Source organism: Brachyhypopomus gauderio, unplaced genomic scaffold (assembly GCF_052324685.1).
Source record: "Brachyhypopomus gauderio isolate BG-103 unplaced genomic scaffold, BGAUD_0.2 sc45, whole genome shotgun sequence".
Classification (NCBI taxonomy): Eukaryota; Metazoa; Chordata; class Actinopteri; order Gymnotiformes; family Hypopomidae; genus Brachyhypopomus; species Brachyhypopomus gauderio.
The window spans coordinates 2,755,481-2,780,000 of NW_027506871.1; the positions used below are offsets into that span (position 1 = coordinate 2,755,481).

General features: G+C 40.5%; 1 protein-coding gene across 2 annotated transcripts in view; it reads left to right on the forward strand.

The window, feature by feature from the left end:
- The window catches only part of LOC143486728 (calmodulin-binding transcription activator 2-like), a 71,145-nt gene that overhangs the window by 38,247 nt on the left and 8,378 nt on the right, over nt 1-24,520 (forward strand). For both annotated transcript variants that reach the window (XM_076986110.1, XM_076986111.1), the window contains exons 17-20: nt 1,041-1,207; nt 2,868-3,084; nt 22,364-22,435; nt 22,942-22,962. In XM_076986110.1, coding sequence (XP_076842225.1) covers nt 1,041-1,207; nt 2,868-3,084; nt 22,364-22,435; nt 22,942-22,962 — 477 coding nt within the window. The remainder of the gene's footprint in view (nt 1-1,040; nt 1,208-2,867; nt 3,085-22,363; nt 22,436-22,941; nt 22,963-24,520) is intronic.

Below are 24,520 nucleotides of genomic sequence, written 5' to 3' on the forward strand. Positions count from 1 at the left end.
GTTGGTGGTTGGTTGTGTAGTTAGGGGTTGGTTGTGTATAGTTAAGGACTAGTTGTGTGTAGTTAGGGGTTGGTTGTGTGTAGTTAGGGGTTGGTTGTGTATAGTTAAGGACTAGTTGTGTGTAGTTAGGGGTTAGTTGTGTATAGTTAAGGACTAGTTGTGTGTAGTTAGGCGTGGGTTGTGTGTAGTTAGGGGTTGGTTGGTTGTGTAGTTAGGGGTTGGTTGTGTATAGTTAGGAGTTGATTGTGTATAGTTAGGGGTTGGTTGTGTAGTTAGGAGTTGATTGTGTATAGTAAGGGGTTGGTTGTGTAGTTAGGGGTTGGTTGTGTATAGTTAGGAGTTGATTGTGTATAGTTAGGGGTTGGTTGTGTAGTTAGGGGTTGATTGTGTATAGTTAGGGGTTGATTGTGTAGTTAGTGGTTGGTTGTGTATAGTTAGGGGTTGATTGTGTATAGTTAGTGGTTGGTTGTGTGTAGTTAGGGGTTGGTTGTGTGTAGTTAGGGGTTGATTGTGTATAGTTAGGGGTTGATTGTGTATAGTTAGGGGTTGGTTGTGTATAGTTAGGGGTTGGTTGTGTGTAGTTAGGGGTTAGTTGTATAGTTAGTGGTTGGTTTTATAGTTAGGAGCTGGTTGTGTATAGTTAGGGGTTGGTTGTTTGTAGTTAGGGGTTGGTTGTGTTGTGCATTTACACAGCTGTATATGTTTTGGTTTCTGGTGGTGATACACACACTACTTCACTGTGACAGGGACTCCCTTTTTATATATACTGCGTATTGCACACGGCACAATTTGCACTAACCAAACCTACCTCTTACACTTCTCTCTCTAGTGAAGTGTCTGTTTTATATTTTGCACTCTGTATATTGTACTGTCTGTATTGTGTTGTACTGTCTGTCTGTTGCACTTATGTCCTGTCTGCACTGTTTTATTTTGCACCATGGTCCTGGAGGAACGTTGTTTCATTTCACTGTGTACTCTGTATGTAGTTGAAATGACAATAAAACATCTTGACTTGACTTGATGTTTATTGCTGTTTTAAGGTTGACATGGCAACACTGGCAGAACAAATCATTGAGGCAACACCTGAGCGAATCAAACAGGAGGATTTCTCCAGGCAGGTGGAGTCTCCACTCCGAGAGAGGCGGGACAACCCTGCTAGTCATGACACCCTACCTTGGTTTGCACCCTACCTGAATAACATTGACAGGTACACACACACACACACAGACACACACACACACACTGCTTGAAGTTGTTTTCTATTGAAAAAGTGCACTGCAGTTTGTGACCCATTTTTGTTGTGGTTTCTAAATAGTTTGAAATGTGATGTCCTATAAATTTGTTAACACAGCACACATCGTGGTGTTACCACCACGTTAACGCAGCACAGATTGTGGTGTTACCACCACGTTGTTAACGCAGCACACATCGTGGTCTTACCACCACGTTAACCCAGCACACATCGTGGTGTTACCACCACGTTGTTAACGCAGCACACATCGTGGTCTTACCACCACGTTAACCCAGCACACATCGTGGTGTTACCACCACGTTGTTAACGCAGCACACATCGTGGTCTTACCACCACGTTAACCCAGCACACATCGTGGTGTTACCACCACGTTGTTAACGCAGCACACATCGTGGTCTTACCACCACGTTAACCCAGCACACATCGTGGTGTTACCACCACGTTGTTAACGCAGCACACATTGTGGTCTTACCACCACATTAACCCAGCACACATCGTGGTGTTACCACGTTGTTAATGCAGCACACATCGTGGTCTTACCACCACATTAACCCAGCACACATCGTGGTGTTACCACCACGTTGTTAACGCAGCACACATCGTGGTCTTACCACCACGTTAACGCAGCACACATCGTGGTGTTACCACCACGTTAACGCAGCACACATCGTGGTCTTACCACCACGTTAACGCAGCACTTATCGTCACTTGTCACATTGGCACAGTTCTCTGAAGAAAGAGAACGTTGTCTACACCTACTAGAAACTGACATGAAATTGTTTTGTGCAGAACACAGGACTGAAGGGGATGTGACCTGCACAGACTGGTCTTCATTTAATCCCGAACACTACCCCTAAACCCTAACGCTACCCCTAAACCCTAACGCTACCCCTAACCCTAACGCTACCCCTAAACCCTAACACTACCCCTAAACCCTAACGCTACCCCTAAACCCTAACGCTACCCCTAACACTAACGCTACCCCTAAACCCTAACACTACCCCTAACACTAATGTAATGTGCCATATTTTTAAATAATGTAAAAAAACACTAACTAAACACTCACACTACCCCTAACACTAACACTACCCCTAACCCCTAACCCTACACTCACCTGTGGCACTTTTATAGGGCTTATGGCGTAAACATGTACTTCACAGATTGGTGAGGTTACAGCTAATCCCTCAAGTGTTTGTCCATTTGACATGTTTGATCTGTTGGTTCACATGCGTTTTTGGAGTTTGAGCGGGCACAGAAGGGAGAGAGTTACATGTGGATTTAGTTTGTAAAACACTGTGTGTGAGGCAGAGAATATCCTTATAGTAGTGTGGATCTGGTCTGACTGGTTTGCTTCTCGAGTGTCAGGTTTCAATAATTGGATTTAGTGGGGCATTTTTGTTTATTTTTTACTATCATCAATCATAAACAAATGTATACATGTGATAAGCATTGTGAGGTAATACAAGGGACTTTAGAAATCCATTTTTGTATATCGTATCCAGCTAGCCTGCTATGGTTTGCCTGCTCACTCATTTTCTGTAAGTTGCTGTCTTCCTAAAGGTGTGTGTGTGCGTGTGTGTGTGTGCGTGCGTGTGTGTATATGGTGGTATTCTAGCTGTGTGTCTCCAACCACACAGTTCCCTTCCCCCTTAAGATCTCTAGCTTTGCAGCGGATTCGCCCCCCCAGCAGTGTAGCGTGGGCGGAGTTTCTGAACGCCTCAGCCAATGGGAGGATGGAGAGGGACTTTGCTCTGCTGACACTGACCGACAGTGAGCAGCGAGAACTCTACGAAGCTGCACGCATCATACAGAACGCTTTCCGTAGATATAAGGTATACACACACACACACACAAACCCATGTACTCACACACACACACACACCCATGTACTTGCTCACCCACACACACACACACACACACACACACACACACACACACACACACACACACACACGCGCGCGCGCACACACCAGGGTTCCCACACCTTGGTTAACATCAAATTCAAGGACCTTTCAATGACTTTCCAGGACCAACTTCCTCAAATTCAAGGACTGCACCTGGCACCATTTACCTACTGTTACCCCTGAATATGTTATCAAAAAACCATGTTAATTCAATGCAAATTCAAAAGAAACACTAGCTCTCAGTGCTGAACAAACAAACACATACGTTAACTACATACAGGAAACACTAGCTTTCAGTGCTGAACAAACAAACACATACGTTAACTACATACAGGAAACACTAGCTTTCAGTGCTGAACAAACAAACACATACGTTAACTACATACAGGAAACACTAACTTTCAGTGCTGAACAAACAAACACATACGTTAACTACATACAGGAAACACTAGCTTTCAGTGCTGAACAAACAAAAAATTCTCTACAGGAGAATGACCAAACATTTGCAAAGTAAAAGTCAGCATAGGCCCTGTAGAATCAATATAATTTTAAATGAACTTGTGCTGGCAAAATAATGACACCTTGACAGTAGACAAATAATAATAACAATAATACACATGTGCATATACACATACAGTACATACATAAAACAGAGGAGCAAAGCCATATAATGAGATTAGAACTATATATTTCTAGAGAAATTTGGTGTGAGATGATTCTAGCATTTTCCAAGTTTTTTTTATCCACTTAATGAAGAGTAATACGAATTGAATTCATTCGTAAAGAGAAAAGAAGGCTTTTAACCACTCCACTTACTGTAGTGAATGTGGTATTTTGCTAAAAGTACGACTATATTTATGGCATCAGAGAAATCCGAACTTAAGTTTTCCGCATAAAGTAAAATGGTATCAAAAGAACGAATGTTAAGTTTGAGATTAATCGAGTTTCTAGTGTCCATGCAAAAACTTTGTCAATGTTGACATGAAAAAACAAATGCTCCTGGAATTCATCTTCTGACTTACAAAAGGTACATGACTCCACATCAAGTTTAAATCTTCTTTCAAGAAACATGGCTACAGGATATATCTTATTTATTATTTTGAAATGAGTCTCTTTTACTTTAGATGATATGGGCCATTTGACAAGCCATTGTGGTTTTAGAATTTGTATTAGGACGTTTCTTGAAAGAATCTCTATTACATCTTTTGTCTCTTACCATAAGTGATAATCTTGTTATTACACTTGAAGTCAACTAAGTTCTTTTAACACGGGCATCAAAACAGTCAACTCTGAATATAAAATGACATTTTTGATTAATTTAATTAATGGTAAAATAATTACTTTGCAGACTTTCTTAAAATCTTTATAATAACTATCATATCAGATCATATTTTTCAACAACGGATGAGAAATTTAAAACATTATGACAATCTTTTTCATAGCAATCTTTTGTAAATATTGACTTCATACCAACTGTGCCCTATTATTCCTTGACTGCGGTCTTCATCCATGTGAAATTTCAAACTCCCCAAAATTTTCAAGGACCTTCAAGGACGGCTGTCTTTTATGCCTGTTTTCAAAAACTTTCCAGGGCCTTGAACTTATTTTTTCAGATTCACAAACTTTCAAGGATTTCAAGGACCCGTGGGAACCCTGACACACACACACACACTCCCGTGCACTCACACACACACACACACACACACACACGTACTCACACACCCACAAACACACACACACACACTAGGCCTGTGTTGAAAAAATCGATTTTCCGATTCAGAATCGATTCGCATAAGATGATCTGATAATTGATTCCTACGTCCAAAGATCGATTTTTTAGTGAACTTTTACCCCCGCCTCGTCACTGAATTCACGCAGGCGTGCTCGGTCTAACTAACTGTAAAACAACATGGCGTCGGACAGTGCCGGTATCGACGATAGTCAAATCGGCAATCTAAAAGCAGAAGGACAGTTTATCCAGTGTCAGTGACTATTTACAGTTAGTTAATGTCACTGACAGTTTACCCAGTGTTTTTACAGTTTAAAAAAGTTAAAAATGTTCTTGTAACGTTGGGCGCAAGGCGATGGACGAGACATAATCCTTTGCACTTTCCAAATCGTTACGTTTATTACATTTACCAAAGCGCAGACAGCGCACATAAAACACGTTTACATATAACGTGTGACTCAAACAACGACGAGCACAGGACGCTGCGCGAACACACATTAAATAGACAAACCACATAAACCCCACGTGATGACGAGACGAGTCACAGGTGAGGACTATCACAAGACGCACCCGCACCCACGGAGATCTACAGACGCAGACGAGTAGACGCAGACAACGTTAACACGCCCAACAGGGAGGGGTCAGGGACCGTAACGTGACAGTTCTGTTCTTATATTCGCACTTTAAAGAAAAATACACGTTTACATTTTATACTTTCAGTTTATTAAGTGTGAGCACTTTTAAAATAAAAATGCATTTAGTAGCAACAGCTTTTGGGTGAATTCTTAATTATTTCAATCATAATAATAATGCACTGGTTAGTGTCCCAGTAGGAGTCCACTGTTGCAGATATAGACACCTCAAAGATGTCCTCTGTTTATTGTCCAGACATCAGTAACTACCAACTACCAGTAACTATTTGCTGATTAATATCGATATAATACTAGTTTTAACATGTTGCTTCTGTACATAGTCAGGAAACAGCTCAAATACATTTTTAATAACACTAAACCCCAAATTGGATCGAATCGAATCGATTAAATCAGATTAAATCGAAATAAATCGATTCTTAATTCTTAATTTTTGCGGATACCAATTTATTTATTGGTTTTGACAATTTTGTACAAATACAAACAGAAATCAGAACCCCCCCCTCAAAAAATAAAATAAGTAAACAATAATAAATAAAGTTAAATAGAATATAAGTAAATGAGATACAAAGTTCACAATATATTGCAGTCATACTTGAGGACATCAGAAAGAACAATAATATAAGATATTAACCCACGTAAAGGTCTTAGGGGAAGTCTAATAAGGACAGATTCTCCAAATAGCGGGAAAAGGGGTTCCAGGTTTTATCTCTGTAGAATTACATTTAATGCACCTGATCCTTTCTAACTTAACACTGCACAATTCCTGTATCCACATAGAGTGTGAGGGAGGGCAGCCATCACTTTACACAATGCAACATTAAAATTCGTCAGGTAAATGTTTTTCCTTTCTTTTCTGTGCTTTTCAGATTTCTGTTTACTTTAACTATCCACCACTGTATTTCCCGCTGTTGGACGTAGTGATGTGTTGTTCGCGAACAATCCGGTTCTAAGAGCCGCCGGCTCTTTGAAGTGAACGATTGGAACCGGCTCCACAATGGGAGCCGTTTTAGGATCCTATTTGGGAGCCGCTTTTTCCTTCAGTATTGCGCTTGTGCTCTGCACGTGCCACAGTGCCACAGTTTTTGTCCAACATCGTTTTTATTTGTCGTTCGGTGCCTCGCTGTCTCTTCCTCTCCTTGCGCGTATTGCTCTGCTTCTGCCAGTGGTTTTTATATTTATTATTATTACAGAGTTTATTTCCTCAGTCAGTGCCTAAGCTAAGTTTATACTTGGCACGTCGTGACCAGCGCGAGGGTCCCTGCGCCGAAAATGACGCAATCGCGGGGTGTTGTGGAAGTGTACCATATTTTAAATTTTTAATAATTAATCTTTAAATTAATTAATAATAAATAACTCATTATGGTGAAATAAAAAAAACAAATTTCTATTAATATTCTGAGAAAATGCTGTAACCTAAAGATTCTGTTAACACAATTAGACACAATATGTTAAAAACCGGCATGATTAATTATTTATTCATTACTGTTAGTAAATCAAAGGATACCAGACAACTCAAAGAATTATGCAAATAAAGTTAAAAATAATTACAAGTATTATGATTATAGTTAGTTTTAATATATAAATATTTAATAAATATTTTGTGTTGGATTATTAGGACATACATTTTGTGCTTTTGTTCATGGCTGTGTTCGAAATAGATTACTACATACTGGATACTGCATACTGGACTCGGTATATACTGGATACTGCATACTGGTCCTCGTAGTAGTATGCAGTACAGTTTCCAGTATGCGACAAAAGCAAAGCACACTACGGGGTCACGTGAACGTAGCGTTGCATGATGGGATGCAGTACACCACGAAGATAGCTCTGTTCGCGTACTGGAATATTTTGCGGAAGTAGTAAGTCATCCGGGTATGTTTCGCGTACTGGAAATTTTCATTTTGGTCACATACTGCATACGACATACTGATTTGGGGCTCGATCAGTATGCCAGTAGTATGTAGTAGACTATTTCGAACACAGCCCATGTATTACACCTTACGCCGTAAGGCGGCCATGATGAACCAGATCGTCTGACCACCTGTACCGGCTCAAAAAAAAACCACTTTCTTATAATTAAACTTCATCAGAATAAAGATAAAATACTGAATTTATCTTGTATCTACCTCTGAAGTTCTTCCGATGTCTGAAATACAGGCGGTCCCCGGGTTACGACGTCGATCTGTCGTAAATCGATTTTCGGTGTAAATCGGAACATACGTACATTCTGTACGTAAATAACGTACTATACGCAGTTATCCTATCCTAAAGCTAGCCTTTTGGCAAATACCTTTATCCGTAGCTTCATTTAACTAAGGCTAAAGGCCTATCCCAGGGGTAATCAATTAAATCTTTCCGCGGTCCATTTTTGGCAGATAGCTCAGACCTTAGGTCCGGGTTCGCGGTGGCGAACGAAAGTTGTTGAGCGGGGGGGGGGGGGGGGGGTGGGGGGGGGGGTGGCGAACGAAAGTTGTTGAGCGGGGGGGGTTGAACGTAACACTCAAATGGGTGGTGAACGTAACACTCGTCTGAAAATAAATTCTCCGTTTTAAAATATAGTCTCCCGTTAAAATTTTTTTGGCATTTGGGTCCGTATCCAGTTAATCAGGAATGTGATTGGGTCCGGACAGGACGGCGTTCGGGTCCGGATCCGGACCGCGGTCCGCCATTTGGTGATACCTGGCCTATCCTGATGCCGCGCACACCAAACACCAAATTCCGTTTACGACGCAGAACCACTTGGGTCCAAACGAGGCTATATCTGGTAAATGGGAGATGTGTAGTAACCACGGAAAATCGTAACTCGTGGACCACCTGTATGATGATTATGTCGATTAAATCGGGAGCAATAATGTCTTCGGCACGACCAAACAAGTTGAAAACATAAACTGACCAAAACAAACTGGACTTAAGGCAGGAGGGAGGTAGCTTTTTTACGTAATGTCCGAAAATCAGAAGGCGGGATGACCCGCAAGTCAATCAAATGACACCGCCGTCATCCATCCAGCGCTGATGAGCGCCAGTGAGAGGATCATATTTCATCCTCAAAACAGATAGCACGCGCGCGCATGTGGTTTATTATTATGATTTGACGGATTTCCCCCCCAAAAAATTAAAATGACGGAAATCGTGGTGACGGAGAACTTTAACTCATGCACTAAGCAAACCTTTTTTTTTCTCGCGTATATGTCGGTACGCCGGAATTCCGGCGTGGCGCCTGAAAACTATCAGGCCTGCGATTCAGTCAGACAGCTATTTGTTGTGAAAAAAAATACAGTTACATTTTCAAGTGCCTACTTTAGCACTTTTCAAACCTGGAACACAATGCAACATTAATTTTCATCAATCAATCAATCAATCAATCAAATTTGATTTATATAGCGCTTTTTACAACAGTTGTTGTCACAAAGCAGCTTTACAAGTGCCGAGTCCTAGCCCCCAGTGAGCAAGCCAAGGGCGACAGTGGCAAGGAAAAACTCCCTAGTTTTTTTTGCATGAGGAAGAAACCTTGAGAGGAACCAAGACTCAGGGGGGGAACCCATCCTCCTCTGGCCGACACCGGTCACCATGACAACAACAACAATTTAGACAGAAAGAAATAAAGAAAAGGAAAAGATGTAGTAATGTCCATCATGGTGTAGGCTCATCCGGTCAGGCAGTAGGTGGCTGGCACTGGATAACTCGCTTGCCTCTCCTCATCTCATTTTTCCTCGAGCAGGCGGGCAGCCATGTGGAGAAAATAAAACAGGGAAAATTAGCTCTGTATGAGGACAGATACAAGATGAGATTTAACACATTTCTGGAGTGTGGCAGCAACTCCGGCATTAAGTTAAACTATTTCAGCCTAGCTAAAAAGGCAGAACCAGAAGGTAACATAGGCTTGGGGGCATTCTGAGACAATGGCATCCATCCACTGCACTGTCAACAAACTTGAGTGACCACGAGCAGTGACAGGACGACAGCACCAGCGCCCGTCTAAAACCCTTCATCTATGAACCCCTGGATCTGTACCTTTATCTAAGGTGGGATATTAATTATCAAACGCTAAACCAAATAGGTGGGTTTTCAACCTAGACTTAAAGATTGTGACTGTGTCAGAGTCCCGTACGCATTTTGGGAGGTTGTTCCAAAGCTAGGGGGCCTTATAAGAAAAGGCTCTTCCCCCTGCTGTTACCTTATTAATTTGTGGAACTAATAAAAGACCAGGTAAAAGTCAGGTAAATGTTCCTTCCCCTGTTTTTGAGGGGTGTTTCTTTATACTACCACATATCGTTTCGAACAACACTGCAAAGAATGTCTCCACTGCCCGCATGTCAAGCATGTGCTCCACACATCTGACCAATCACACGCAGCTTTCAGTTAATAATGTGGTGGGAAAACAAAAAAAGGTGTGAAAAAAAAGTTATCTCCACTTTTTTTGTGGAAACGGCAGGCAATTATATTTTCATATTTTATGAAAGATTTCAGGATTATTTAAAATTATAGACTTTAAATAAAAAATAAATTGCTGGGCTCTTTGATGGGCCCCCCTGGCCCTGGGGCCCGGGACAACAGACCCGGTTGTCCCCCCCTGTCGACGGGGCTGATGTCATTAATTGCTGATTCAACAAAAACTCAACATGACTGGCAATTTAGTAATGCACCTGTGAGAAGGTGGCATTCACGTAAAGTGGCTACACATACATTAACTACATACAGGAAACACTAGCTTTCGGTGCTGAACAAACAAATTTGTCTACAGGAGAATGACCAAACTTTTGCAAAGTATAAGCATAGGCCCTGCCTTTTGCATAGGCCCTGTAGAATCAATGTAATTTTAAATCAGGGGTCTCCAACCTTTTTGGAACTGGGAGCTACTTCTTGGATACCAGTTATTGCGGAGGGCTACCGGGGGGTGGCGAACGAAAGTTGCGTGTGCGAGTGTCAATTGCTAAGCGGGAAGACCGCTAGCAGCCGCGGACAATCTATAATAGTAGCAAAAACATAAACGATGCAGCGCTTTGGTGCATGGCGCTATAGTGAGCTATTTTTAAAACAAGCCTGCGGGCGACTCATGACGTGGGTAACCCCTGGTTTATTCAATATTGACGGCAGCCTAACTTTTTGATTGACAGCGAATTGAGCAATAGAACATGAGAGGGAGTGTGTTATCGTGAATATATGTACATGCCGTTACTTGACAACGCGTCCGCGGAGTGATACAGAGAATGAGAATACCGTGCTGTTATCACACATATCTGCAGGGTTAGAACACTTCTCAACCAGTCGGATTGTGAACTAACTGTTGTATAATTGGCGAATAATCATTTAGTGTTAGAAGGGGAGGGACAACTGTGAATTTTGATTGGACATAAATTTAAGTAGATTTCTTGATGGGACCAATTAGGTTTACAAATTTATATGTAATTTATTGGACCTTTGGCGAGCTACTCGGAAAGGGGTGGCGAGCTACTGGTAGCTCGCGAGCGACGTGTTGGAGACCCCTGTTTTAAATGAACTTGTGCTGGCAAAATAATGACACGTTGACGGTAGACAAATAATAATAATAATAATAATAATAATAATAACAATAATAATAACAGTAATACACATATGCATATACACATTAGATTAGAACTATAGATTTCTTGAGAAATCTGGTGAGATTCTAGCATTGTCCAAGTTTTTTAATATACTTAATGAAGAGTAATATGAATTTAATTAATTCCACTTTCTGTAGTGAATGTGGTATTTTGCTAAAAGTACGACTACATTTATGGCATCAGAGAAATCCAAACTTAAGTTTTCCACATAAAGTAAAATGGTTTGAGATTAATCCAGTTTGAGATTAATCCAGTTTTTAGTGTCCATGCAAAAACTTTGTGAGTATTGACATGAAAAAACACATGCTCCTGGAATTCATTTTCTGACTTACAAAAGGTACATGAATCCACATCAAATTTAAATCTTCTTTTTTTATTAATTGAATCAATGCTAAAGGAATCACTTTGCAGACTTTCTTAAAATCTTTATAACAACTATCATATCAGATCATATTTTTTAACAAAATGATGAGAAATGTAAAACATCATGACAATCTTTTTCATAGCAATCATTTCTTATATTTTTTTTTTATCTTTATTTTTTATTAGATTTTTCATTTTTACATCAGAACAAAACAAAACAACACCGGTACATTCTTAGCACATAACAAACACATAGTACTTCAACCAAATCCCTGGAGCATAATTGTTGAAACCTCTGGTTCAACATATGTCAGGTACGGTTCCCAAACACGAAAGAAAATGTCTGATTTAGAGTTTATTATAGATGTTAAATATTCCAGTGACACCAAATCAAACAAGACTTTCTGCCATCCTCCAACTGTAGGTCCTTTTACACTAGTCCACTGCAGTAGAATATTCTTCCTTGCAGCAAAAGTCAGTATGCAGAACAATCTGTTTTTAATTTTTGATGTAATATTCTTGTTCGGTAAACCCAGAAGAAGGGTCATAGGATCCATTTCAATGTCCATTCCTAATATTTTCTGCATTTCACAAACTATATCAGACCAGTATCTTCTTATCTCACAACACGACCAATAACAATGTGTTAGAGTCCCAGTTACTGTTTTACACTTAAGGCACATGGGAGAAAGATCTGAGTTAAACTTGTTTCTGCGATTTGGTGAAATATGCATCCTGTGAACAATTTTAAGTTGTATTGATCTTACTCTATTACACACAGAGATGGTTTTAGCATATTTCCAAATTTTACTCCAATCTTCTTCATTAATTACAACTGAAAGTTCTCGCTCCCATGTGTCCCTCAGTTTACACAGAGGAATTGGAGAGATGGGTATCATTAGTTTGTACAAATCACTAATGGAAACATTTCCCTTTTCTAGAAATAACCTCTTTTCCACTGGTGAAGCTCCTACCTCATTTATAAGAGTTGTATTATTGCTTATATAGTGTCGTAATTGTAAATAGCGAAAGAAGTCTTGCTTGGGGATATTATATTTCTCTGTCACTTGTGTAAATGACATGAGTTTAGCATTGTAGAAGACATCCTTTAACATAACAATGCTATTGTCACACCATACACGAAAACCTGTATCTGTCAAGCCAGGCTGAAAGTCAAGGTTATTCATCACTGGGGTAAAAGGAGATGTGATCTTAGATCTCCCTTCTAACCTACGTGTTAATCGCCAGGCCTTTACTGTGTTCAAAGTAACAGGATTACTGCAACTCAGCCGCACATCTTTAATCTTACTGAAGAACAGCAAAAATTTCAGATTGTATTTTGACATTGAATTCTCGATGTCTAGCCAAATCGACTGAGGATGACCTGAAATCCAGTCACATATATATTTCAGGTGACTGGGCTGAATTACAGGTATCGATTTGAGACTCCCGAGTGGCATTGCTTCTGATTTACCCAGGTTTACTTTGTACCCAGAGAATCTACTAAATGAATCTATGACCCCTATCAATGCTGGCAGAGAGATTTGTGGATTAGAGATAAATATTAAAATGTCATCTGCATATAAGGATATCTTATGGTGTATATTGTTAAGGGAAAGACCCTGTATAGAGGGTGTGGCTCTTATTGCTTCCGCCAAAGGCTCAATAGCAAGAGCAAACAAAAGTGGAGACAAAGGGCATCCCTGTCGAGTTCCTCTATAAAGTGGAATGGTGTCTGAGCGGACCCCATTTGTCACAACAAATGCCCGCGGGCTATCATATAACACCTTGATCCATCGAATAAAACTATCGCCAATCCCGAATTTGTATAATGTATAAAACAAATAGTTCCATTCTACACGGTCAAAGGCCTTTTCAGCATCTAGAGAAAGCACTAGGCCATCAGTATTTTGATGAAGGAAAGCCTGAATGACATTCAGGAGGCGTCTAACATTATTTTCAGAGTTGCGACCTTGAATGAAACCTGTCTGATCTTCCTTGACAATGCAAGGCAAAAATTTTTCAAGACGGATTGCCAACACCTTTGACAGAATTTTCCTGTCCACATTCAGTAATGTTATAGGTCTGTATGAGGAACATTGTTCCGAATCCTTCCCCTTTTTAAGAATAAGAGCTATATTTGCATCTCTGAGCGTCTCTGGCAAACTATTTTGTCTGAATGAATCACTGAACATATTTAGCATTGGGTCTACTAGGAGGTCCATAAATTCTTTATAATAGTCTGCAGTAAACCCATCAGGACCAGGAGCCTTGTCGTTTTTGAGTTTTTTGATTGCACTAACAACCTCTTCTCTAGAAATAGGTGAATTAAGGGCAGTCTGTTGCTCTGGAGACAAAGTGGGTAACTTAAAGTTTGAGAAAAAATTTTCCATCAGGTCATATGCATTTTCTGGCTGCTCAGATAAATATAATTTGTGGTAAAAATGTTTAAAGGTGTCATTTATCTGAATATGATCATGTACTCTGATGCCTTCATCATTGCATACAGCTGCAACCGAATATGAATCTGCCCTTTTCTTGGTGAGGTATGCTAAGTATTTTCCTGATTTATCACCATGTTCGAAAAATCTCTGTTTTACAAATCTAAGTTTTGTTTCTTCCTGTTGTGTCAATAAGCTATTAAGTGATGATTTGATTGCTGTTATTTCCTTCAACAGTATAGGGGATGGTGCTTCTATGTAGGTTTTTTCTTTAATTTTAAGCTCTGCACTAAGCATTTCTTGTTTCATCAATTTTTGCTTCTTTTTCTTAGCAGCAAAAGCTATTATTATACCTCTAGCATATGCCTTGCCAGTTTCCCACAGTAAACCGTGATCATTTGTGGACTCAGAGTTGATAGAAAGGAAGGTAGCAAAATTGTCCTTAAAATATGAAATAAAAGTATGATCCTTCAAAACTGTATTATTCAGCCTCCATTGTCTAGGGCTAAATCCAGAACCTTTAAGAGCTATATCCAGTGTCACACAAGCATGATCTGAGATTAAAATGCTACCAATAGAACAAAATAGCACCAGATTCAGAGAGTGTCCTGGCATAAAAAAATAATCAATTCTTGTATGGCACGTATGGGATGCCGAAAAAAATGTATAGTCTCTTCCCAAAGGGTGTAATGTCCTCCAGACATCCACCATTCCTAGATCTGCACAGACTGCAGTCAATGATTTAGCCAGCTTAGAGAGAGGCATGATTTTATGTGGAAATCGGTCTACTCTCGGATCTAGGATGCAATTAAAGTCCCCACCCACTATGGCAATATCTGACTGGATTTCAGAAAATTTTTGAAAAATTTTGGTCATGAAATCTGATGGATGAGCAGGTGGGCAATAGACATTAAGTATAGAAATTACGGTTGTTAGAACTTTACCCTTAATAATAACAAATCTACCTCTGCTATCAGTATAACATTCCAACATTGTAAACGTAAGTCCTGCTCGCACCAGAATTGCTACCCCTCTACTATTTGAACTGAATGATGATGAAAACACCTGATTAAAGCCACTTTGTTGTAATTTTAGATGCTCTATATTGCCTAGATGAGTTTCCTGCAGCAAAGCTATATCCACGTGTTCTCTTCTCAAAAAGGTTAATACTTTGCGCCTCTTAATAGGATTATTGATCCCCTTTACATTCCATGTACAACAACGAAGTTTGTTAGATGTCATACCATATGTTGCAAGATTCAACCATACATGTGCTCCAAAAAAATACCATTGTGTCGAGTTTAATTATAAACAAACATGCCCGGTGTAAACAAAAACTGCTAAACCAGCGAACACACTAAAAACAACCAAACCAACAACATTCCCATAAAAAGGAATAAACTTTATGGGGAGTGTCTCCACAAGCCCGTCTACAGGAGACTTCAAACTCTGTTACCAGCCTCAAAACCTCACCCCCACAGCCCATGACCCAAAAAAATAATGTAAAGTAATGAATCATTAACAGAAAAGCCAACATGACTGCAGTTTCTTTCCTCCCTGTAATTTAACATAGGAGACACAAAACGTATCCGAGCATGCTCCTCAGGTTAAATAATCAATCAATCAATCAATCAAATTTTATTTATATAGCGCTTTTTACAACAGTTGTTGTCACAAAGCAGCTTTACAAGTGCCGAGGCCTAGTCCCCAGTGAGCAAGCCAAAGGCGACAGTGGCAAGGAAAAACTCCCTAGTCCTCCACATGGTTAAAGAAAAATAGAGAAAAAAATAGTCATTGTAGTTAACGTAACACACTTCTGATTCATCACAGTTATAAAATGTTAATTTTGTTCCAAAGAACTCACAAACACCGCGGCTTCCTCTGGTGAATCAAATCTCCGCTGTTTTCCTGCTACCGTTATCCTCAGAGTGGCCGGGTATGTCAGGGAATAAACCATATTCATTTTCCTTAAACGGGATTTCGTTTCATCAAACGCTTTCCTTCTCCGTACCACAACTGCAGAATAATCATTAAAGAAAGAAATTCTCAGACTTCTCTGATCTGAATGTCGGGACCCAATGCGCCGAGCGGCCTCCATTACACGAGCTTTATCTGTGAAGTAGTGAAACTTTACGATGAGCGGCCTCGGGCGCTGGTTATGATCCGGCCTCGGCATTAGAGAACGATGAGCTCTGTCCAGCTTCATGCAGCCAGTGGATGTTTCCAGGCGTAAATGTTCGGGAATCCATTTTTCAAAAAACTTAACTGGATCAGAACCCTCCGTGCCTTCTGGTACAACGAGTATGCGTACATTACACCTGCGGCTTCGATTGTCCAAATCATCGATGCGCTCTGACATACGCTCGATGTGCTTCTCCATGTCTGCGATCTTTGATTCAGAGTTAGTGGCCATAGTTTCCACATCTGCAATCCGCTGTTCGGCTTCTTCCATCCTAGCGTCCACGGCTATCATCTTAGCAGTTTGTTTGTTGATAGCATCAAGAACCGCCGCTATTTTGACATCAAACACCTTAGTAAGATTATCCGTCAAGACTTGTAGTGCTCGCACTATTCCCGGTTCAATGGTGTTACACGCGGTTGCAGAAGTGTCGGGCATATGTTCAGCACAGTCTCTCATTGTTAACTTCGAGTAAAGTATTAGTACTCAACTGCTCGTTCTCCTCAGAAGTTACTACCACATTCAGTCCTTCGTTCTTTTTGGATGCAGTAGTAATATTCACCTGCTCCCCACTCATCTCAGCGGTAGCGTTAGCCGTTAGCACTTCTTCGGCCTCGTCAAGCGTGGCCTTTCTCAAACTTTTCTTAGTTTTAGGCATATTCTTGTTGTTCTTGGTGAAATAATAAGGCAAAGTCATATTAAAGTACGTTAACTTACGAGTTATGTATTCTTAACCATGCGGGAAAAAATAATCGCATATGAGTTTATGAAGATTACTGGAGCATGCTCTTACACGGTGCTGCCTCTACGCCGCCATCTTTCTCCCCGATAGCAATCATTTCTAAATACTGACTTCATACCAACTGTGCCCTATTATTCCTTGACTGCGGTCTTCATCCATGTGAAATTTCAAACCTCCTAAAATATTCAAGGACTTTCAAGGACGGCTGTCTTTTATACCTGTTTTCAAAAACTTTTCAGGGCCTTGAACTTTTTTCAGATTCACAAACTCAAGGATATCAAAGACCCATAGGAACTCTGATGTGAGTACCAGCAGACACACACACACCAAATCTGGGGACAGATTTTTTTACTAACAACTAGGTTGCAGCTAGAATGCATATTTGCAAAGAAAGACAACTGGTATAGTTTTTTAAATAACAGGCCCTTTAGCTCTTAAGCCATTTGTGATGCAGTATCTATCAAATTTAATGCTTTAAGCCTTTCAAAAGCTCGTCAACAGTAAGCTGCTAAGCCTTAAATACAAAAAGTGTATGAAAAAATAAAAGAAATGTAAACTGTTTAAAGATGTCTCTCCAAACTTTTTTTTTTTTTTACTAAAGACTGTGTTCTATAATGAACAATGAACAAAAGAAAGTGTAGTCTAAAGAAGTGTTCAGATTTACAGCTTCCTTTTAAGAGCAGTGATCCTGTTCTTTACAAAAAATTTCATAGCCAACCAATCTCTGTCTTTCAATGCAATAGGTTCAGCCTTTATACATGCCTCACACTGTTGTTTTTTCCTGGCACAGTGCAAGTTTTAATAAACCTGTTTCAGGTGTTTTTCCACAGCTTTCACTTCATCGTTTTCCCATTTCCTTTTCTTAACCACCTTAACACCTGAATAAATGGAAGACAACATTAGTCAAATAATGTTTTTCGACCTCTACAGCTTTCCATGGTGTGTCAGACAATACCTTTGGGAACACCTGGTTGGCTCCGACGCTTGTGGTACTGGTTGATTCCAATCCTGATTTTGTGTGGTTTCCAGCTTCTGCATTATAGATGGTTCTAAATCCACTTCTGCATCAAGATCTAGTTAAGTAAAAGTACTCATAAAAAAGGGGCAAAGTACATCCAATAACAATGGTGACTAGAAAATTGTCAACAACTCCTCAGCACATCACACGGGATTACACAATTAAAGCCATACTGAGGCCCAAAAAAGACATAGATCATATGTAGTCTGTAAAGAGGTAGTAAACCAATGCTAAGTGATGCTGAATGTTTTTATTTATACAAGTAGACTGTAGAAATGAACTGAACCCCAGCTTTTAATGACACTCCCTGCTTTTAATGACACACATTATATAAAGGAACTCTATACGTCACATGTGACAGAGTGCAATAAAAGGTCTGCATCATTTGATTGAGAGTGTAGAACCCTGAGACCAAGGTGCCTTGTCTATGCCTGCAGCAACTATTTACGTGGCTAATATGTTTTATATCAGTGATCATACTAGGAAGCTTTTGCAATTTTGCCATGTTGTTTCTACAGTGTTGCTCGATGGTTGCTAGTGTGTGAATCTACTCTATGGAGGAATGGGTGAAAGAGGGTTATGGTGTCTTGTCAGGGAGAAAAAGCTCTATAGACAGAGAGCTATGCATTAAGATCCCAAACTGAAATTGCTGTGGCGTCTACTACAAAATGCTGTTCCTAAATGCGATATACAGGGGATATGCAATAATATAACACATATAAACATTTTCAGATGCAATTGCACATTCTTCTCTTTTTTTCTTTAGGAAGTTCCATATTTCTCTGCATTGTCGGTGTGAGAAGAACTGCAACCTTCCATCCTCGCTTTCCACGAATTTCAATGCGAGAAAAATGATGGCAGTTTTTTTCCAGCTCTGAAAGTGCAAGAGCAACGTCATCATGCAAGTCATCCATGTTTCTGCTGACGAATGAGGTTATAGGCATTTTGAGACCTCACCCTCTCTTCTGCGATTGAAGAGCATAGTCTGAGCCAGAGTAACCTTCGCGAGATGTGTACAGTTCTTGGCAGAGGCATCTGCTGACAATATCTGAAAATACTCTTCTTGCTTTTGATGAGGATACAAATGTAGCTTTTTCACATCCTCAGTGAATGGAAGAACAAGCGGAGCATTCCACTTAACTTCTCTCTGTGTCCGAAGTGCATGTGATGATATAAGTTCACCGTATCTTGCTGCATACATGTCTAAAAAGTTGCGTGCCTTCTCAGCTCCTTCAGTGTCCCGATCCATAATTGCTTGAAATGAGACCAAAGAAGCAATCTTCTGTAAGCTATGACCCAGCTTTAGGGCAAGAGATGGTCGCTGAAAAGTGCACTTTTCTTCATCATAACCACTGGCTTTCCTGACAGCAGTGACCACATGCATGAAGTTAGCTGGGTCAACAAAATCCTCCATTTTACACAAAGGAGTGACTTCCCTTGCTGTAATTAACAATCTTCCAACCTCTCTCATTTTCTGTCGTACATATTCGTGTTTACCAGTGTCTGAGCCAACTCTGTTGTAAAAATACTCTCCCAATCATCTGATGTACATGTCCGGCAATGGCAAGTTGCACCTTATCGTGACACATGTTACTGAGAAGATTCCACAGTCCACTAGTTCCATGAGGTGCAGGTCCCATATAAGCACCCTATTCTTTCCTGCTTGAGATTTTTCCCCCAGCTTACACTTTTTCACATGTTTCTACAGGAACGTCTTTGCAAAGAGACCTTGACAGTTGCAGCAGTGTACAAAGCTTGGGCCTTCTTACAAGGCCCAAGATCACCTTTTCCAAACTGTAGGACCTCAGCATTGTGTGCAAAATTCCCTCTATTCCCGAGGTGTTCTAGTAAGTTTTTGCTTTCTTTCGATCCTTTTGGAAAACTCAAAGCTTTTGCAACTTCAGATTGTCTTGCCATTTTGGACAGTGGTTTGTTGCAAACGGTATATTCTTGTTGTATACGCTGGCTTTATTAGCCATCTTTGAAATTCCTCTGACCAAAACTGAGCTCGACTGGTCAGGAGCAGGACTGGATTGACCACAACTAGGGCTGTATAAATGCTATTTCTTCATTGTCTTGTTTTTTCTTGCAGAAACTTGAATCCTATGACTGCAGGCACTTTCATCTGAGCTACTTTCTAAAGACCCAGCAACATATTCATCTTCACTGCCTTCCACACTACTAATGGAGCAGGCATCCAGCTATAGAAGACAATAAAGCTCACATGTAAACACTGCTAAAAGGATTATTATGTCATCAGTTATTCTATATTCAGAAACATGATAATTTGTCTAACCTGAGGAGTGTTTTTCACTTGTATTTGTTGATGACCAGTATAGTATAACAAAACCACATCATCTGCAACCTGATTTGTCTGGGAAAAAAATAGACAAAGATTTCACTGGTAAAAACAAGTCAAACATTATTTTGAGTGGGAGGCAACACTAGTACTCCAGAGAGGCAGATCTCAAATGAACATGTGTGACAATGAGTGACAATTAATCCCAAAAGTCTGTTTAGACTTAATTTAAACAATTTTAATTTTTTTACAAATTGTTTTACAAACAAATTTTACATTTGTTTTTTTACATTTAAACTAACAAATCAGTCTGAAAGCATCAGTATGTAGAAAGACTACCAAGGAAAGAACACTTGATCTGACAACTGCCTTGTGAGAACTTGCATATTAAAGACCATTGTGAGAACTTGCATATTAAAGACCATTGTGAGGACTCACTGTAAGCCCAAAGAAATCTTCTGCCAGCACTGTCAGGGTACATTGTACATTGTGGGAACTTGACGTTTACCCAGTGAAAAACACATGAAATAGAACAGTTTCTTACCGTGTTGCTAAAAGGAGACTCTTGATGTTTACCCAGTGCCGTTTTAGCTTTGTCACCTGAAACAGACACAACCATCACTAATAAGCCCAAAAGTACAAACTTATTGACAGTGCTATGTGGTAGAAAATATATATTTTTTTTTTTTGGACATGGCGAACACTCCCCGATCTTGTTCATGGACACAACACGCACTGACCCCCTAAAATGCCTCAGAAGGGATGAAAGCTAGCTAGCATTAACCGCAAGTCCGAACGCTGTGGTACTGACGCTAACATGTAACGTATCCGGCACTATTAATGGTTTATACTCCACCACAGTCTGGTTAATGAAGCACTTATAGTTTTAAGTGGTATAAAACAAACATGTCGTTTCACAGCCAAAACTAACTCACATATGAAACGCAGCTTCTCCGACGTCGAGAACTAAATTGCTTGCTAATCTGCAACCTCATTGGCTCATTCAGATTCATTAAGCTTTATTGGCGTGACTGTAATTACAACAGTATTGCCAAAGCATTACAACAAAAGTAACAAGAAATCAAGAGCAACAGTAATTATAAAATAAGTGGTAAATAAAAATATAATTAATATAAATAATGGCAAATTTACAAAAGTGTATGTATAAATATATATTAGTGGTGGGCCGTTAACGGTGTTCGTTAATTTGATACGCTTATCGGGCGATATAAAAATTATCGCCGTTAATCTATTCTTAAAGTTGGGTTGGGAACGGGTCAAAATGGGTAAGCAAACTATGACTTTCAACTTGATAATTTAGCTCGGCTGTATTCCTAACCAAATTGCACAGTAGGGGCGAGAACTAGTTTTCAAACCTGTGAATTACAAATCGTACGTGTGTTTACATGGATGCAGCCACGAAGTCGCCAGGTTTGCTTCATGGAAAATTAATTTTTAGGAACGTAAAGTGTTACCGGAGCGGAGCTCGGAGCGGTCGTTTTATGCATGGTCCTAGCGCTAGATTTGTCGCTATTTAAATATTTGTTTTTAACCATTAAAACTGCAGAGGACCAAAACCGGCTTTTGAAAAAGTCCCCCCCAAATTACGTCCGTGAGGTTAAATGTACTAACAAATTCATGTTTAACTGAATAAACCGTTGAACACGAGTAGCCTACATTTTATTGAGCATGTTTTTTTTCTTCAAGTATCAAAGTAGAACAGCTTTCTCAAGCAGTCATAGATGCATTTTGGAAACAGGAGATGAGCCCCTGGTCTAATGCACCCTCTGTATTAAGAAACCCTATCTCAAAAACGGACTTTTAGTCATTACTTTGGTAGCACGCATATGAGCCATTTTAATATAGATTAATCTAGATTAATCTAGATTAATTTCAAGATTTCAGTGAGATTAATCTAGATTAAAAAAATTAATCTATGCCCACCCGATTTTAGGTCCCCACAATGACACACGTTCCCATGTTATAAGCTTTACAAACAATGATGTACTCATACACACACACACACACACACACACACACACCCATGTACTCACACACCCACTCATGTACTCACACACACACACCCCACCCCATGTGCTCACACACCCACACACATACACACACACACACACTCACGCACACTTTCTCTCACACATACACACATTGACACACTCAATCAAACATCTCATCGTCTGCAGGGACGGAGACTGAAGGAGCAGCAGGACATGGCAGCAGCAGTGATACAGAGATGCTACCGCAAATACAAACAGGTACACACACACACACACACACACACACACACACACACACACGTACTCACACACACATACACACACACACACACACACTGATGTACTCACACACACATACACACACACACACACACACACACTGATGTACTCACACACACACATACACACACACACACATACACGTTGTTGCATGTATTTGTGTATGTCTGTCTGCGTATGTGTATTTAGGTTTTATTTGGTTTGTGTTATTATGAATGTGTGTGTATTTTGATTTGTGTGTATTTATGTATGTGTATTTTTGGTATATTTCTGTAACTAACATTCACTAATATAACTGACCTCTTACACTCTTGCTCTCTCTCTCTCTCTCTCTCTCTCTCCCTCTCTCCCTGTCTCTCTCTGCCTGTCTTTCCTTCTCCCTCACTCTCTCCCCATCTTTCTCTCGTTTCTTCTCCTTCACTCACACTCTCTCACTTGCTCTCTCTCACTCTCTCTCTCTCTCTCTCTCTCTGATGTCTTGCTAGCTAACATGGATTGCACTGAAGGTAAACTCAAACTCAAACTCAAACTGAAGTCCTGTCTCCCTTTAGTGCAGTTCCCTCACTGTGCCCCTTGAGTCTCTGTCTCCCCGTTGAACGGTGTCCTGAATGAAAGTGTGTGTGTATCGAGAACCGAACTGTGTGTGTATCGAGAACCGAACTGTGTGTGTATCGAGAACTGAAGTGTGTGTGTATCATGAATGGAAGTGTGTCATGCCTGAAATTGAGTGTTTTCACCAAATACGCCTGTGTAGATGCAGGTAACGGATTCCTGGGTGACAGGATCATAGGGTAACGGGTTAACCAGGGGTAACCCAGGTAACGGATTATCCAGGGGTAATCCACGGGTTATCCAGGAGTTATCCAGAGGTAATCCAGGTGACAAGATATTCAGAAAACGTGTTATCCAGAAGTTATTACTTCTACAATAGAAAGGTGGGAAAATTGTATTAAAAAGAAAGTTATTAAACTTTTTAAAAGTTTTTTCCTGGAGACAGGAGAGGATCACACAGTAGGGGATCGCTGCGGAAACAGCAGATCACATAGTAGGGGATCACTGCTGAGATGGGAGAGGATAACACAGTAGTGGATCACTGACGACATGAGAGGATCACACAGTAGGGGATCGCTGCGGAAACAGCAGATCACATAGTAGGGGATCACTGCTGAGATGGGAGAGGATAACACAGTAGTGGATCACTGACGACATGAGAGGATCACACAGTAGTGGATCACTGTGGAGACAGGAAAGGATCACACAGTAGTGGATCACTGTGGAGATGGGAGAGGATCACAGTAGTGGATCACTGATGACATGAGAGGATCACAGTAGTGGATCACTGGAGACATGAGAGGCTCACAGTAGTGGATCACTGTGGAGACAGGAGAGGATCACAGTAGTGGATCACTGTGGAGACAGGAGAGGATCACAGTAGTGGATCACTGACGACAGGAGAGGATCACAGTAGTGGATCACTGTGGAGATGGGAGAGGATCACAGTAGTGGATCACTGATGACATGAGAGGATCACAGTAGTGGATCACTGTGGAGACAGGAGAGGATCACAGTAGTGGATCACTGTGGAGACAGGAGAGGATCACAGTAGTGGATCACTGACGACAGGAGAGGATCACAGTAGTGGATCACTGTGGAGATGGGAGAGGATCACAGTAGTGGATCACTGATGACATGAGAGGATCACACAGTAGGAGGTCACTGTGGAGACAGGAGAGGATCACAGTAGTGGATCACTGTGGAGACAGGAGAGGATCACAGTAGTGGATCACTGTGGAGACAGGAGAGGATCACAGTAGTGGATCACTGACGACATGAGAGGATCACACAGTAGGAGGTCACTGTGGAGACAGGAGAGGATCACAGTAGTGAATCACTGGAGATGGGAGAGGATCACTGTGGATCACTGTGGAGATGGGAGAGGATCACAGTAGTGGATCACTGGAGACAGAGGATCACAGTAGTGGATCACTGTGGGATGGGAGAGGATCACACTAGTGGATCACTGTGTGGATGGGAGAGGATCACAGTAGGAGGTCATGCATGACT